This window comes from Lynx canadensis, chromosome F2 (assembly GCF_007474595.2).
Source record: "Lynx canadensis isolate LIC74 chromosome F2, mLynCan4.pri.v2, whole genome shotgun sequence".
Classification (NCBI taxonomy): domain Eukaryota; kingdom Metazoa; phylum Chordata; class Mammalia; order Carnivora; family Felidae; genus Lynx; species Lynx canadensis.
Window position 1 is genome coordinate 37,531,869 of NC_044320.2, and position 19,214 is coordinate 37,551,082.

Below are 19,214 nucleotides of genomic sequence, written 5' to 3' on the forward strand. Positions count from 1 at the left end.
AAGGCAACTGACAGAATGGAAAAAGATATTTGTGAATGACATATCAGATAAAGGGTTAATATCCAGAATCCATAAAGAACTTACCAAACTCAACACCCGAAAAACAAATAATCCAGTGAAGAAATGGGCAGAGGGCATGAATAGACACTTTTCCAGAGAAGACATCCAGATGGCCAACAGACACATGAAAAGATGCTCAACATTGCTCATCATCAGGGAAATACAAATCAAAACCACACTGAGATACCACTTCACACTGGTCAGAGTGGCTAAAATTAACAACTCAGGAAATAACAGATGCTGGCAAGGATGCGAAGAAATGGGAACGCTCTTGCACTGTTGGTGGGAATGCAAACTGATACAGCCGCTCTGGGAAACAGAGTGGAGGTTCCTCAAAAAATTAAAAATAGAAATACCCTATGACCCAGCAATAGCACTACTAGGAATTTATCCAAAGGATACAGGAGTGCTGATTCATAGGGGCACTTGTACCCCAATGTTTATAGCAGCGCTTTCAACAATAGCCAAATTATGGCAAGAGCCTAAATGTCCATCAACTGATGAATGGATAAAGATGTGGTTCATATATACAATGGAATACTACTTGGCAATGAGGAAGAATGAAATCATGCCCTTTGCAGCAACATGGATGGAACTGGAAGGTATTATGCTGAGTGAAATAAGTCAGTCAGAGAAAGACAGATATCATGTTTTCACTCATGTGGATCTTGAGAAACTGAACAGAAGACCATGGGGGAAGGGAAGGGGAAAAAATAGTTACAAACAGAGAGGGAGGGAGGCAAACCATGAGACTCTTAAATACAGAGAACACGCTGAGGGTTGATGGGGGGTTGGGTGAGGGAGAGGGGGAAATGGGTGATAGGCACTGAGGAGAGCACTTGCTGGGATGAGCACTGGGTGTTGTATGTAAGCGATGAATCATGGGAATCTATCCCTAAAACCAAGAGCACACTTTACACACTGTACGTTAGCCAATTTGATAATAAATTACATTAAAAAGAAAAATGAAAAAAATATAAAAATGTGACAAATTTAACAAATTTGTATTGTTACATTTATTATGCAGTGCCTCTAAAACTTTCACATCTTTGAACTAGCAGTCACTTTTTGGGGGAAGAAAATTAGCGCCTTTAATGTAAATATTTTCAGTCTCATAATGACAGGAAGATTATTTTTATAAATGTGAACAATTATGCAACAAAAAAGTCTGGCATGTTTAAACATAAAAAAATAAAAATAAAAACTGAGCAATATATTTTCTGGTATTTATACTTAAAAATTGATGAAACGCATTAACTTCACCATTAAGATGAAAACATTAATAAAAATGGACTAGAAAAGTTTTATTCAACAGAGACATAGCAGAAACTATATAGAATAATGTTTTATGAGAACTGGAAATATACCTGGATAAAGAACCAGGCATAGATTGTTAAGGTGGATTTTATTCGAATTATTACCAGATTGTTTTAAAAAGGTTGAGAATTTTTTCATAATCCTCATTGAATTTTAATAAATAGATTACTTTCAAAGTTTAGGTTTTAAGAATATGCAGTAACAGAGAATCTCCCAGTTGAGTCATCTATTTCTCTGCCAGATATAATTTCTCACCATCCCCAGAACACATTCCATATCTTTAAGTTACCAAGTAAACCCATGCCTGTCAATTATTAGATTCTAATTACCTTTCAAAACTTTCTGAACAGCTACCAGGAAACAGAATGATGAGATGACTATTGAGTTAAAAGGAGATTAGACAAATACAAATAAATTACACTTATTTTATGTTCCTATCACCCTAGGAGATGACTTAATAGTGAAAGGAAAAGAATCATATTGTAGTAATGAAATCAGAGAGCAAATTCAAGCCCCAGAGGTGATTCCCCTAAGTTTATGTTAATACACACCTTGTGGGGGACCAAACATCAACTGGAAAAGTTTCCTGAAAACTGTTCCAGCTATTTTCTCATTTAAAATGTTCCAACTTTACTTGACCCATTAGTCATCATATTACTTACATTTATGATGTATTTTGAAATCTATTACCAAAAACCCAATGGATTCAATATGTCTTGTTATACCCAAATCATAACATTTATGAAAGAAAACCTCTTTGTTAAGTGTTTCTTCCTTTGGAATTTTATTTGTAAAAGATATAAATATATGTATTTTTTTTAGACAAGCAAGCCTTGCTAAAAAAACAGTCAGTGCATATAGGGTGGTGGCTACGTATAGGCACAGGGATGATGGTGCCCCCATGCCATTTTAGAGAGGTAAATGCAAAACACAGAACAAATCTATAATCAAGCTTCATTTTATGCATTATAGCATCTCTAATAAAAAATATTTTTTTATTATTAGGTCATAGTACATTTTTTTCTCTTATTCAGCAGTTCAAATTGAGATTTTTGTGACAGTGTCCACGTAAATGTATTCCTGATGATAACGGACAGTGGAGACTGAGTATTCACAGGTGTGAGAGCTGGCAAACCTGGAAAGTTGCCCATGACAATGAGATCAATGTGTTTTTACTGAAGGTGTGAAGTATAAAGACCTCAATGGTGGCAGATGTGAGTGCTTCAATTAACAACAGTATATCAAGTGGAACTGGGTACAAACAAGCAGTCACACGTGCTGCCCAGACACATGGACTGACACGTGTTCTTGACGGGGTCAGCCAGCAGCAGCTCATGGTGAGTACAACCGGCACGTGAGCATCATCACTACTATTATTACTCATGCACACATTCTTATGATCACACACTGAGTTTTTGACTATATTGTATCTCCCCCAAAATGCTTTGATTATAGGGGAATTGTACTGGTTTTCTAAAATGAATGCATTGAACTCAACTTATCTAAATGAACTTCTTTCCCTCTAAATAGGCATCAAAAAGGGCTAAGCACATTCGACTGCTCTAATAATTCTGGCAGCTCTTTGCTCTTTTGGCGTCCGTGTTCTTTTTTTATTTTTATTTTGCTTTTCTCAGTGATGGCACGTACTCATCCTTGGTTGGAGACAGCAGAGCTGCCTTTTGGGAACAGCCAAATCTTGTTTTGAGATAAGGGAACAAGGATTCCACAGTGAGGGAAGATTAAAAACATGAAGAAGCCAATTTCTAGAGGCTCCCACTTCCAAAGATAAGATAGTGTGAGTATTATTAAAAATAATGACTTAAGAATACCAAGCAATAACTAATTGGCCACCATTGGAATATGCTGGAAAAATAATTCATTTTCCCCTCAGCTTTATTAAAGTAGCAACGACAAATGAAATTGTAATATATTTCAAGTGTACATTGTGATGATTTGATATATGTATGCATTGTGAAAAACTCCTCTCACTGAGAAAATCAGCTCCTTTTTGAAAATGGGTAAATAAAGGAAAAGAATTAAGCATTTATTTTACATTTCTTTAGATGAACAATACTACTGAGTAACCAAGTAGTAGATGAAGGAATGCTTCTTTTTACAGAAGCTTTTATCTTATTTTAGTTTATTTTATTTTGTTTATTTTATTTTGTGTTTAGTTTTGAGAGAGAGACAGAGCATGAATGGGGGAGGAGCAGAGAGAGACGGAGACACAGAATCTGAAGCAGGCTCCAGAGTCTGAGCTGTCAGCACAAAACCTGACATGGGGCTCGAACCCATGAACCGTAAGATCATGACCTGAGCTGAAGTTGGACGCTTAGCCAACGCCCTAGAGGTACTTTAGTTAATACATGAAAAAAGAGTGTTAGAATGAAAAGATTACTGTTTGCAACCTCCAATGAATTCAGGCATTCAGCATCAGTGGCTTTTAACATCACAGAAAGAGACCTTCAGATATTATGTGCCTTCTGATGGAACAATACAAACCATTTTACAGAACAGTCTTGCTGAAAATAATAGTAACAATAAGCAAACCTGAATAGATTAAACCAACTACCAATTTATATGTAGGAAGTACAGAGGACAGGGGAATAGACAAAATCCAAACTGTTGTAAACTCTACAAGTTTGGTTTCTTCAATATATAAATTACAAGAGATGAAAAATAATAGAGGAGAAAACCTAATGATTAAAGATACTAGAAATACATATCAACCAATAGTGATGCGTAGAACATATATGGCTCCTGGTTTAAAAAAAAAAAACCTAAGAAATATACATGCACACCAATACCCACATATCCACACACATTATGATATGTATGGAATAATTGGAAATTTGAATGAATACTAGCTACATATTTGATAACACTGAAGAATGATTAGCTTTGATAATAGTATTGTGGCTACATTTTTTTAAAGTTGTTGTATTTTAGAGATACTTTATGCTGAAATATTACAGATGATAGATGATGCATGGAATTTGCTTCAAAATAATACAGAAGGTGAGGGAGTGGATAGGGGTATGCAAGAAACAAGATTGGTCAATAGCTGACAATTATTTAAGCAGGAGGTTCTATACACTATTCACTCTACTTTTGTATCTATTTGAAATTTTCCATAATATAAAAGTTAAGAAAAGGCACAGAGATGAGAGTGAGTATGGGATATGAAAAAATCATACTGGAAGATGATTTCAACCCACTCTGCCTCAAAACCATCAAACTCCTCTCCTCCCTCTTCAACTTCAATAGGTGATCTTGCTTCTAGCTTCATGGATAAAGTTAATTTCTTGCTACCCTCAATTTCTTGCTACCAAACTGAAAAATTACCTGCATATGTCCTTTTCCTCTCCTTCCTTAATCTGCCATATAAAATAGAGCATCTGTTGCTTCTCTAATTTAAAACTTTTTTTTCAAATACATATTGGATTCTTCTTCCCTTTTAAAATTTTTTTTGAAGTTTATTCATTATTGACAGAGAGGGACAGAGTGTGAATGGGAGAGGGGCAGAGAGAGAGAGAGAGAGAGAGAGAGAGAGAGAGAGACATAATCCGAAGCAGACTCCAGGCTCTGAGCTGTCAGCATGGAGCCTGATGTGGGGCTCAAACACACAAACTGTGAGATCGTGACCTGTGCCAAAGCTGGATGCCCAACCGACTGAGCCATCCAGGTGCCCCTATTTTTCCCTTTTTCTAGTGTACCCACCTTTATCTTTTCTCTTTTTAGTTTATCCGATTATTCTCTCCACTGGATTCCTCTTGGAAAGAGTTCCAAGTCTCTTTCTTTTTTTTTTTTTTTTTTTTCCAAGTCTCTTTCATCATAAAAATAAAATCCCCAAACCATGATCCCAAATGCTCCTTCATATACTACCCTTAATTATTCTTCTTCTTCACAAACTTCCTAAAGGAGTTATTTATACTCTCTACCTCTACTACCTTTTCCCTCCTGCTTACTTCAATGCATTCTAGACTAGTTTCCATCCAGAATAACCCAATAGGGAGAAAACACTTGCAGTCACAATATCTATAAATCCACGAGATAGTTCCAATTTCTCATCTTTCTTAATGTCAAAGCACTACTAACTTGGCTTCTTCGAAATTACAATTTTCAAATTTTCCTCTTAGCTCACAATTTCCTTTCTAGGCTTCTCCTCCTGGCCAGTAAATCCTGTTTGGATGTCTTCAAGGTCAAGTCTTAGGCTCTTTTCTCTACTTTTTCTCTACTCTTTCCTTGAGTAATCTCTCATCCAACCCTTTGGATTGAATTAGAATCTGTATCCCAAAGACTCCAAAACATGCAATCGTTTATCACTAGTGTTGGTCTTGTGAGCTCCAGATCTGTCTGAATAATTGCCACAAACTTAACATATCTAGGTCAAAACTTATGATCTCTCTGTACTCTCACAAATGAAAACAAAACAAAAACAAAGTGGTTCTCTTCAAGTATTTTCATCTCAGTAAATCACCTGTCTTAACTTGGGCTGCCATAACAAAATGCAATGTCTTGGTGGCTTAAACAATAGAAATTTATTTTTTCATGGTTCTAGAGACTGGAATTGAGATCAGGGTGCCACCATGATCAGTTTCTGGTGAAGGCTCTCTTTCTAGCTTGTAGATGGCCACCTTCTTAATGTGTCCTCACATGCCAAGAGAGACAGCAAGCCCTATGATAACTCTTCTAAATGTACTATCCCATCATGAGGGAGCTCCACCCTCATGACCTCTTCTAAACCTAATTAACTCCCAAATCTCCATCTCCAAATACCATCACAGTAGAGATTACAGTTTCAACATATGAATTTTGTGGGGACAAAGCACGACCCATCCAGTTAGACCAGTCAGAAAACCAGAAGCCATGTTTAAATCTTCTTCCTCACCCCCTATCTCTCTACTCCATTACTATGGTCTGTAGATTCTGCCTTCCCACTATCTGCCAAATCTTTCACTTCTCTCCATCTCTTTTTGTTAAATGTTTATTTTTGAGAGAGCGAGCGAGCACCTGTTTGTGTGCACACATGCATACATGGGGGAGCGGCAGAGAGAAAGGGAGACAGACTATCTGAAGAGGGGTCTGCGCTGACAGCAGAGAGCCTGATGTGAGGCTCAAACCCATGAACTGTGACAGCATGACCTGAGCTGAAGTCAGATGCTTAACTGACTGAGTCACCCAGGTGCCCCATTTCTATCAAGATTCTCTGATCCAACTTACAATTACCTCTCACCAGTACTACTGCAATATTCTCCTAATTGCTCCCTTCCATCTACTCTAGCCCCTCTTACTGATTCTCCACCCTGACTAGAGTTATCTTTTCAAAATGCAACACACACACACCTCCCACGTCCTACATCCCCCACCACGTACACATCCTACTGAAAGCTCTTTAATGGCTCCTTACCACACTCAAGATAAAAGTCCTAAAATCCTTTTTTATGATCAGAAAGGCCTGGCCTCTGCCTCTCTTTGGAGCCTCACCTGATAGCACTGGTTTCCTCTTTCCTGCCTTCATTTAATCGGACACCGATACCTCTCACCATCGCGTCTTTTGCACATATTCTCCCAGAGATCCACCCTTCCCTCCACAGTCCTTAGTTAACTCCCTTTCATCCTGTGCAACTCAGCTACAGTGTCAGTCACTCAGAGAAGCTTCCCTGAATCTCCACTCTTTTATGAATCCACAGAACCTCATGACACATATATTAGCTTATCATTATCTACTACTTTCTGTAACTTTTTTGTAACTATCTTTTCTACCGGTTTATATGCATTTGTTGAGAGGAGGGGCTATCTTTTGCTCACCACTGTATTTTCAATGCCTAAAGCAACGTGTGCCATACTGCAATGGCTCATAAATCTCTGTTGTAAAAATAAAGGAAGAGTTCCATTAGTGATTACAACCATCATTTTCGAACTCGAAGCAATCTTAAAACCGCTCTCTTATGTTAGAAGAAAATATTGAGGCCCAAAGAACTACAACATCTTAGGATCACCTGCTTAGCGACAGCTAAGCCAGATGACACCAGATTAGAGACAGCCTTGAGGGCCGAGGAGAGCTTTGACCAGATGAATTGAGAGGGGTGTGTGGTCAACATCATGGAAGTTTGGCAGGTGAGGCTAATTTAGCAAGGGCCCAGGGGACAACAGGATTAGTGAGTAACAGGAGAATCTGGAGTGAGGGCTGCCCATAAACAGACGAAGGAAGTAATCAGGGCATAAACCTAAACCAGGCAGGTAGTAGGCAAAATGGAGGACCATTTCAAAGGAAAAACAAAGAGACTTGGAATAAAAAAAAAAAAAAAGAATCAAAAATGACAGTAAAATTGTGAGAAGACATGACTGGAATAATGTTGCTGCTATCACTAGCACATGTAAAGATCTTTGGAAACTATACTAAGGGCAGGGATAAATCAGGAGAGGAGAGAAAATGGTTTAATTTAATGTGGAAATACTGAATTTTAAATAACTAAACATATCTATAAGGCAGATGGAGGAATAGTTCTGGAGTTGGGTAAGTCAAAACCAGAAGCCAAATAATGTTCTCTTCAGCCTTAGTCTGTCGCATGATCCTAGAAAGACATCCCTCCAATTACCCTCATTCTCTTCAGCAGAGGAAATAATCCTGACAATTACATCACGTGAGGAAATAAAGAATCTAAATAATTGCCATACCGCTGACTTCCCCGCAGGAGATCCTGAGCCGCCTCTTAACCACTTTGCGGCCCCCTCAACCAGCTTCTGTGACTCTTCTGGTCCTATTACTTAGCCAAGCATCGTCCCCTGGAGGCACTATTGTCAGCCTAACTTTCAAAGGAGACTTAAAGTCTCTTCATATGACTTACTGAGTCTGCAGTGAAAATTTTGCTATTAAAATCATGTTGTTACAGGAATAAAAAAAGTTAATTAAAAAATTAATTAAAAGTCATCCTCTTTTCTCATTTCTTCCAATACAAGTTATAGTTGAAAAAATTAGGTTGAAATAATGAAAGGCTTTCCTGTGTTTTAAAAATTCTTGGTCCAGTCCCCATTTGACATCCTGACATTAAGTTTATGGTTTCATTTTGATAAATCATGGGGAAAATAAACTATGAAACTGTAATGCTGACACCGCAAATTGGAACCCATAAAACTCAGGAAATGTAAAAGTCAAGGTTCTTAATAGTTTTATTAACTAGTTTACATTTCTTAAATATAGAAGATAGCTTGCTGGTATGGCTATAAAGCTGAATTAAGGTATGGGCCTTGGCCCCATTTGTGGAAAGAGAAAAGAGGCAAAGGGTTAACTATCAGGGCAACATTAAGAGGGATTAATTGAAATGAGTTCTTTTTTTAAAATTTTTTTTAAATATGTTTATTTATTTTTGTGACAGAGAGAGACAGAGCCTGAGCAGGGGAGGGGCAGAGAGAGAGGGAGACACAGAATCGGAAGCAGGCTCCAGGTTCTGAGCTGAGCGGTCAGCACAGAGCCCGATGCGGGGCTCGAACCCACAGACTGTGAGATCATGACCTGAGCTGAAGTCAGACGCTCAACCGACTGAGCCACCCAGGCGCCCCTAAAATGAGTTCTTCAAGGTGCTTTCTTTCACAATAAAATCTTATGTTTAAATGCTGTGTTACTTATTCTTCACTTTCCACTCCAGAAAATGTCAAGGGGCTATTTGGGTCATCTTTTTCAGGTATCTTAATTCCTCTGAACCTGTGCTTTCAAGATATATCTCAATTAATCCACACTGAGTAAAAAAATCAGTAATTACAGAATATAAAAGCAGAGTTCACCAAGAAAAGAAAAAAATTTCAAAAATACATATCATGGGGTAAACAACTTAAAATCTCTACCATTTATTTATATAAACCTATTTGAATGGTGTGCTACCGTACCTGAGCTTTTTAAAGTAATATTTTACATTAATAAGTATATATTTTCATTCAAATCAAAGAAGTTTATGGAAATGGGATTATACTGGAATGGTTAGAAAATTTTTACAAGTAAGAAAAAATCATTGCAACCTATAAAACAGCAAGTTAATCCATAAAATGGAAGAAAACCATATTCAAAATAGGATCACGACCAATTAAAAGTCAAATAAATTTTTAAAACAAAAATCAATTAAAATCGGAGCTGAAACCAGTCTAAAACCAGAATGAAATGAAAAAGACCTAAAGACTACATGGGTAAATTAAACAACAGGTTAAACAGAGAGACGCCAAAGAAATAATTTTATTACGAGAAAAAAATTTCAGTGGTTACGTGTTTCATCTAGAGACACCTGGTATAGTAAAATAAATGTGCAATTGCAGTCATAACTGTCTTTGAAATAACTGTTACTTAAACTATATGAAGACTGTAGCATGCTAATTAATTTATAATAAAACATAAATGATGTGGTACTATTCTCCCCACTTGGCATCAGATTTTTCTTTGTTGTCATTTAAATGTCATTTCATTAAATGTCATTACAGTGACAGTGCTCAAAAATATGTCTGCAAAGGAACAATGAAAAAAATACCAGGGAGCTCAAATGTTTTTACAAATGACCCTGAGTTAATTAGAAAAATATGCACCCTTCCCAGTTCTTCTTCTCACGTGTCAGCTCTCATTAAATTAAAAAAAATTTTTTCTCATTTCAAAGTTAAGGAATCCTATGGCTAACAAAACTTTTAAACTGGGATCAAGTGGGCACATTCCTATGTTTCTGTATGATGTCATACCAAGCAATTCACAGTGGAATTTGAATTTTCAAGAACTATGAATGATTTTTCAATATAAGAAGTATCTGATCTAATGCTAATTTTTTCTCTATAGGCTAACTGTGCTGGGAACAGGTGGCCCTGCTTTCAATTATGGAGGGCTAGCATGCCAGTGTGAGGCCTGGATTAGTTCACCTTCTCACGGGGAATTTTCCCCGGTTGGGAATGGATTTATTATGGCTTCACACATGGAATAGAGCTCATGTCAGCTGAGGGCAGTGACACATCATATGATTCAAATTAACCTGCTGTGGACTGTTCCGCAGGGCTTAGATTGTGTATTAAAATGACGACATTTTAAAAACAGCTTGAAAGAAACCAGGATTGCTGAACTGCAATGGTTCCAATTTGTTCCAACTAATCTATCACCTGCTGGAGATATTATTCTAGTGGGTTTCTGGTAGCTGCTGTTTTCCAGGTTTCTCCAAGCCACTGACCTTGCTAATGGGTACAATTGTTGCCTCTGAAGGAAGGAGATGGGGGTGGAGAGAGCTTTGAAGGGGTTTTTGATGTAAAAGTTGGGACCTATCATTTGCTCTAAGGTAGTATTAAGTGAACAGAGGAAATAAGAGAATACTCAAGAACTCTGAATTATTTTTCCAAAAACAAATGCTAAATAGTAGCATTGTATCATAGTGTTTAGATAAATAATCCCTGAAAAGTAAATCTGTAAGGATGAATTCAAAAGCTATTAAGTTTGTACCTTTAAGATGAAAACTTAAGGTTAGGTAGGTATAATCAGTATTTCCTGTATTCTTCAGGGTCGTAACTTTTATTGCTCCTGAAATGTTAATTCAGGAGCAAGAAAAGAATAACATACCATTTTAGAGCTGGAGCATAAAACTTTGGGAATAATACTTGAATAAGAGGTGCATCTAGGGGTGCCTGGGTGGCTCAGTTGGTTGTGTCCGACTCTAGATTTCAGCTCGGGTCATGATCCCGGGGTCATAGGACTGAGCCCTGTGGTGGGCTCTGCGCTGAGTGTGGAGCCTGCTTGGGATTCTTTTTTCCCTTTGCCCCTCTTCCCCACTTGCATGCCCTCCCTCTCTCTCTCTCTCTCTCTGAAATTAAAAAAAAGATGTGCATCTAAATTCAAAAAACTAACAGTAGCAAAAGATTCTTAATGAGTTCACACTGTATAAAAATCAGAAGCATTATTTGCAATACTAAAAAAAAAAGTTTTTTTTTTAAATTTTTTAAAGGAAGGGAATGACACTGGGGAATATTAAAAAGCTGAAACTTGTTCCCCCAGTCTCAGCATAAATAATAGTTCTCTTAATATATCCTATTATCTAAAAGCTGGAAAAAATTTAATTTTCTTGAGTTGCCAAAATCTATAAAATAATACATTCCTATGGTAAGAAATGCTTTATGTGTTCTGTATTTCCAATGATCTCTAAATTAATATAGAGTGGCAACCTGGCTGTGTAGTAAGAGAATATAATTAGTCTATGCAATAATGTCTATGTACATACTTTACAAGACAAATTATTTACAGTAAGGAAATTTTTGTCTAAGAGTAAATTCTGGAGCATTTCAAAGATGCTAGGTTAGTATTTAGTGGAATCACACACAGCTGATACATCATTCCAACTAATCTTCCCTCAATTTATTAAAGAAAACTACTCTTGGTTAAAATGTTTTAGACTTGGAAGAACTTAAACCATTAACTGGACATTGTATTTGATTTTTCATAATAAAAGTACATTTAAAAAAACCACTCATCATTTTTTTTGTCATTCCCTTTTCCTATGCCTCAAAATATCTGCAGTTGGGTCCTCAACACCCGTGTGTGTGTGTGTGTGTGTGTGTGTGTGTGCGCGCGCGCGTGTGCGTGTGTGTGTATTCATTCATTCATTCATTCATATGAAAACTTGTTACAACTGTTTAGTCTCCAGACCAACAGCATCCACCTTACCTGGGAGCTTGTTAGAAATGCAAAATTTCATTCCTGCCTTCTAAAACTATTAAATTATTTGTATTTTAATAAGGCCACCAGAGATGTTTCAAATGCACACTCAAGTTTGAGAAGCGCTACTATAAAATAATGCTTTCAATTCATTTGTTTAAAAGTTGGAATCTCCAGATAGATCATGACTCTTATTTGAATAAAAATAAGGAATGGCATATATGTAATTTCCAACTTAGAAACACAAAAGTACAACTATTTAAAAAAATCCCATTTCTACTAGTCAGTCACATTAATTGCTAGAATTATATGCATCATCTTTCATTCATTCATTGACATTTCTCTTGAAATTCACTTTCTTTGGTTGCCATAAAAATATGGTATACAACTACTGACTTGTAGGTCCCATCCTTTAATAAATCAATCAAATGTAAACTAGAAGCCAACTTTATAGCTAAAGTTGAGTGAAAGACTGTGCCTAAAAGCAAAAAAATCAGAAACTACAAAAGAGAAGAGGGAAACCCAAGTTTCTCTCTCACTTCTCCATGAACTAACCATATATTCTTACCCAGTTTCACCCATTCTAATCTGTTCAGTCTTTTACATGTGAACAACTCTGAAGTCAGGAAGTGCCCTGCAACTCATGTAATAAGAAAGCACTGTATCATAGTTTAAATAGCAGATATTTTTTCTTTGTACATAAAATGTATTTTCCTACAATTGATGATGGCTTGGATTCTATGCAACATGGTACTTCACACTTACTAGCCAACTACGAGGCCTCACATCACTCTCAATCTATCCATTACCTCACCCCAAAGGCTTCCAACTTTACTGACTCTCTTAGTCTTCATCATTAGCTTCTCGCTTTCATTTGAGTCTTTTAAAAAATTTTTTTTTTCAAGTTTATTTATTTTTGGGACAGAGAGAGACAGAGCATGAACGGGGGAGGGGCAGAGAGAGAGGGAGACACAGAATCGGAAACAGGCTCCAGGCTCCGAGCCATCAGCCCAGAGCCTGACGCGGGGCTCGAACTCACGGACCGCGAGATCGTGACCTGGCTGAAGTCGGACGCCTAACCGACTGCGCCACCCAGGCGCCCCTCATTTGAGTCTTTTAAACGACATCTAAGTACTTATAATGATTAGAAATAGTTCTTCATACTTCTATACCTTTTAAATCCCAGAACCGGAGAATCATACTTGAGAAGAACTGGGCCCTGGTGAAAGGGCCAGTACAGGTGGCCCTCTTTAGGCTCTCTTTACACCAGGCATGATGACAAGCAGCCTTCTTCAATCTGTAGCCATGGATCATAAGTGTATCGTTATGCCACGACACACATTTAACCAGGTCCACATATAGTTTTCACTTATCAAAATTCATGTCTTGCAGAGTATTGCTAGAGATCTAAGACAGTGTGACACCATTGTTTTAAATTCTTATTTAAATTTTATTTTAGAGAGAATGTGAGTGAGGGAGAGGGGCAGATGGAGGGAGAGGGAGAGGGAGAGGGAGAGGGAGAGGGAGAGGGAGAGGGAGAGGGGGAGAGGGGGAGGGGGAAGGGGAGGGGGAGGGGGAGAGGGAGAGGGAGAGAGGGAGAGGGGGAGAGAGAGAGAGAGAGAGAGAGAGAGAGAGAGAGAGAGAGAAAGAGAGAGAGAGAATCTTAGGCAGGCTCCATGGTCAGCATGGAATCTGACATTGTGCTTGAACCCATGATCGTGGGATGATGTCCTGAGCTGAAACGAAGAGTTGGGTGTTCAACTGACTGAGCCTTCCAGGTGCCCCCATTGTTTTAAATTCTCAATGAAGAAACTAATATTCTTTTGATAATAATATGAAGCACTGTAAGTATAAAATAACGAAAGAAAAACTGAAATAGTAATTTTTGTTAAATAAACAGCTGAGATCTCACTGAGCTCTCCTCAGTGAGGAAGAGCACCATGAGATGAAGAAGAAATAGAGCAAGAAAGAGGAGGAGGAGGAGGAGAGATGAAAAACCTTTAGTTCTGTTAAAATTAGTGTGGTACAGAAGTGATCTAGGTCTTTAGAATCATAAAGACCTGGGTTTGAATGGCTCCTCTGCCATTAAGACCTTGGGCAATTTGCTTCACGTTTCCGTCTTAGCTTCCTAATTCATAAAATAGGGATAATTGTAGAGGCTCCTCCTTGGGTCTGTATTAATACAGAAAGCACTTAGTACCTGGGACTAATATGCACTCAATACATTTTGATGACCGTATCTGTCTATCTAAACCTGAGTGTTTAGATATGCCTCAAGCACTTTGCTATGCATTTGAAATAAGTATATTTATCTAATTGAATATATTGATGTATACTGCCTTATGTATGTGTGTGTGTGTGTGTGTGTGTGTATACACATATCATATGTCTCTTCCATCCATCCATCCACTTTGTTTACAGTAAGGAAACTGAGGCATAGGAGATTAGATCAACTGCCTAAGGTCAGGCAATTAGCAGTAAAGGCAGAAATAAAGTTTTGGGTCTTTGACTTATAATTACTTATACTAGTCAATTATTCTTTAATTGGTAACTACTTTTTGTCGGACTAAAGGTAATTTTTAGTGCCTATTAATATTTGCCTTTTAGTCTTTGAAACGGGCAAGCTGAGAAGAATACACTTCTGGAAGACAAATGAACTATTCATTTTTGGCAAGGAATGTCACAATCACTAACACCCTAAGTACATGTTAATATACTCACATGAAGAAAATGTATACACATTTGAATTGTGACTTTCTTACCTGGTCCATTAAGAAAGTCTTTAATTTGTAGCGTTACCAGCGAAGGTGGAATACCACTTTTGCTGTCTATTTCCCCAGGCACTGTCTGTAGCCAAACTGTGCAGTAATCAAGGGATTCAGGCAGAGTCTTCCCAGGATCTGAAGTGACAAAGTTTAAATAAAAAATGTCAATCACATCCCAAACATCTCATTTTGGTGTAAGAGCTTCAGCTGACAAAGAAGAAGAAAAAATGGTTAAATTCACTGTATATAACCTTCACTGATTCATTTGTTTTTAAGTATACTAGTCACACAAGTACTTTACAGAGAAAGAGAAGCTCTCTCTACATTGGAATGATGAAACCATGTTTTTCAAAATCAGACCAAAGGAAAAGTCATTTCAAATCTTAACTTATATCATCTCTGAATGAAGGTAAAGTTTCTGTGCTCTGAGTTGCTGTTAACAGTTGTATAGTTGGATTTCTTTTCTTTCTTCTTTTTTTTTAAACAGGATGTTGGAAACAAATTAAAGAAAAAAAGGCAAGCTTTTCAGCTTTAAAAAAAGGCAAATATATGTTCAAAGATGCAGTGGATTAGTACTACTTAGGGTCTATTTGATCTGTTTCAGAGTTTTACTGACATTACAATCACTTTTTACTGCTAGGCTTTTGAAGTTAACTTCAGTAGCTTTCTCATAACCTTCTTTAATGATAAAAATTGGTCAATCTTTTATTAGTCCCAATAATGACTAAATCTTGATTTTTTTCTGTTTTGACTTTTTCTGTTAGTGTGTATTTCTTACTTTTTTTGGGTTTATGTAGTATATTCTTTAAGAAGTATTTTTTAGCTATTGGTGATGGCAAACTGAATTTGCTTTTTACTGCTTGGCAATCCAGTTTTTATTGAAATAGCTCTTTAAATAAAAACGACTGCTGCATCTTGGCATACAACATAGTAGGCTTTAAAAAAAAACTTCTAAATATTCACAGTTTTTCTTTAGTTTCAAGATTGTTTTACTCTCTCTGTTTTAATAGCCTCTGAATGTCAATTTTATAGGGATGTTCTTGCCATAGAGTCCATCTATTCCATTTTCAGTCGATTTGGGATGTGTTCTTAAAGTGTTATTTATTTTAAGTTTTATTGATTGGATTGCTTTCAAGAATAGCATTTACATACAGTGTATTATATTCAACATATGGTTATATAGTATTACTGTCATATGTGAACTGGGCATATAAATTCTGCCTTGGAATTTGTATTTCTTGACCTTATCATGTGATTCTTATGAAATATGGCACATATGAACCTTTATGTGATTTCAAAGAAAATAGTGAAAGCAATTGATCGTGACGTTAGATCTATGTGGTAAAGATCAAACACTAAGCTAGTGCATTCTTCTCTTTTTATACAATCAGTGAATTTAAAGCAGTGAGAATATGCATAGTAGATTCATTACATAGTAACACTATATTATTCTCTCTTTAAAATATAATGGTCAGGTGTCATGAAACGATAGCAAAAGTCTGTTGCTGGTCGGATCTACAATCAATTCAAAGGAGCTATGTAACTTGACAGGACCTGAGTGTCTACTTCTAGAATCTCACCTACGTAGCCATCATCAACAAGCATTTATTATCAAGTAAATAGTACCGTGTTAGACTCGTAAGAGGAGGCATAGTTCTTCGTTATGAAGAGAACATAATCTAGAGAGAGAACAATGACCTCACAGAGAAAACAGACAGAAGTGATGTAACTAACTAATGGACAGAGAAGAATTACACTGATGCAGAAATGTTAATATGATGTGTAAAAGACTGGCAAGTAAAACTTAGGCTAAACCAAACAAGTTACAGGAATTACATATTCAAACTCATGTGACAGAAAAGGGATGTATCATTAATCTACAAAGAGTTCATGCAATCAATATAGATATTAACCTAGAAAAATGGGTAGAGGAAAGAATAAGCAATTATTAAGTGAATAAATTAATAAAGAAGCAATTAACAGATGAAGAAAACGAATGGCATATAAACATTATGAGATACTAGATCTTAGTAATAATCAATGAAAAATATTTTAAATAAGTAGAAATTTTCATCTATCAGATAGCCTAAGACTAAAAAGAACTGATAATGCCTGTGTAGTGCATGCATGCACACACACTGTAGAAATGTTGATCATAGCAAAAAGTAGAAAACAACCTGGAAGTCCATCAACAGACTAATGCTTAAATAAACAATGGTAATCCATACAGTTGTTTAGAAGAATCAAGAAGATCTATATGTACTGACATAGTAAGACATCCATTTTATATTGTTAGTAGTAAAAAGCAAAGTGGTTAAGCATCTTTTCATTTATTGGCCATTTGATTCCTCTTCTACAAAATATTTACTTACTCATTTTTCTATTAGTTTTTTTCTCTTGCTATATTATGAGCGTTAACGTTTGTCTGTCATACATAGCAAGTGCTTCCCCCTGGTATGGTAGTTGTCCTTGAAATACATTCTGATGCTTTCTGCATACATCCTTTTTTTTTATAGATGTGGTAAAAAAATCTAATTTTTATTTACTGGATTTATCCCTAGGTGATAATGTATTTTCCTATAGTTTCTTGAAACATTTTTAAGATTTCTGTCTTTACCTTAAGTTGTTTAATCCTTCTAGAGAGTTTTATGAAAAACAAGAAAAAATTTCTGCCCAACAATCAACCATACACAAATTAAAAGAAGTAGTTTTTTATTTATCAGATTAGCATAAACTAAAAAGACTGATAATATCTTGTGTAGAGGAGAAGGAGAAATGGATCCTCCCATGTATGGTCGATGAGAGTGTAAATAAAGTATTTTTGCATGAGTAGGGGAGAGGGTTGAAAATGAGTGACTACCAAAATTCTCAATATCCATACTTTTTGTAATTAGAAAGGGCACATGTGGTACTCTATCTTAAAGAAATAAACCTAGCTGCACACATACATACACACTGGAGGATAATCACCTCTAAGATGATCCTCAGCACATAATGATATATAGACCTATGTTCACAGCTCAAAAAAAAAAAAAAAAAAAAGGATGACACACAAAATATCTAAAAGAAAAACTGAAGTGAAGGGGAGAGAAAAAAAAACATTTCAAAGGAATAATATTTTGATGTTCTACCTTCATCAAGGTATAGATGGGGAAGCACCAAGTTCTGATAATAAGAATGAGGGTTTTCCATGTAGGGGAGATAGGTTTCATGGAGGTTGCTTCTCTTTTCATAGAAGTTAGAGGGCCTGGCCATCTGGTACCCAGCCTTGGAAGCTGCACTTACAATTACAGGGACAATTACAGGGGGATAGGACTTACCAGAGATGAAATAAACAAACTGGCAATACTAGGAAGAAGAATGGGAAATGGGAATTTAAAAACATGGAAAAGTCTAGGAAACTTATCTAAAGAAGTCAAACTTTCAATGACTATTTTTCCTCACCCTCCCAAATTACTGGTTTAATGATATTATTGGGTTAATATGGCTATACAACTGGTTTAAAAGTACAGCTGTATTTATAGAGCTGACAGAGCAGAATAACAAATTAGGAACATCCAGGAAAATACAGGTTGCGTGGTTGATGGATATCGAATGTGTGACAGGAGAGAGGCTACTCTCCCAGTTTTAGCTAAAATCTCTACTTTGGATATGCCTCTAGTCATGTGGGTACAAGCCGCAGCAGCAGTAGAAGATCCATGAGAATCCCACAGAAAAAGCTCAGGTTTGCAAGTCACTATTTAATCCCTTATGGTTAGATGATGAGGGGCATGACTTTTAGACTTCCTCTAATATCTTCAATTTAACTTCTCCTTAATTCCATCATCAAGTCTGGAAAATGGGATTCATATTACACATTCCTCAGGGTCAATGTAGCTGGGAAAGCACCAGATAAATTAAGATTAAAGGAGTCTGTGAGTATAATGTAAATACAGTGACAAGCAGCGATGACTACTTCATATGGAAGCTCCTTCAGACTTTGCTAGTTTTCTTCTCCATATTTGTGAGACACCTATTTGAGCACAGGAAGCTCTCAAAAAAAGTAAGCTTCTGCTGCTGTAGATGAGCACATTTATGCTGTTGTCCCTAAGCCTAAGAAACAGGAGAAAGTAGTGCCTTATTAGGAGTTGCAGAGTGGGGGAAATGGGTCAGAACAAATGACAAATTGCTCACAGCCATAAATCTTGTTGAAAGTCAGTAAGAATTCACTTCAATAAGGCATTGGTATTGACAAAGTTATATTATTTGTTTTTCTTCTGGGCTGACCTGGCCTCCAAAAGAAAATACTTCATCATATCATGTCACAAAGAACACCCAAAGAGAAGATTCAGAAAGTTTCCAGTCTGTTCACAGATGGATCAAGATATTATTGGCTTTCACAGAGACTTGTTTCAGATTGTATTCTT

At 36.6% G+C, this 19,214-nt stretch overlaps 1 protein-coding gene across 2 annotated transcripts in view; it reads right to left on the minus strand.

Annotated features, from left to right (window-relative positions):
* The window catches only part of VPS13B (vacuolar protein sorting 13 homolog B), an 820,834-nt gene that overhangs the window by 173,004 nt on the left and 628,616 nt on the right, over positions 1 to 19,214 (minus strand). For both annotated transcript variants that reach the window (XM_030304021.2, XM_032591891.1), the window contains one exon: positions 14,806 to 14,943. In XM_030304021.2, the coding sequence (XP_030159881.1) occupies positions 14,806 to 14,943 (138 nt within the window). The remainder of the gene's footprint in view (positions 1 to 14,805; positions 14,944 to 19,214) is intronic.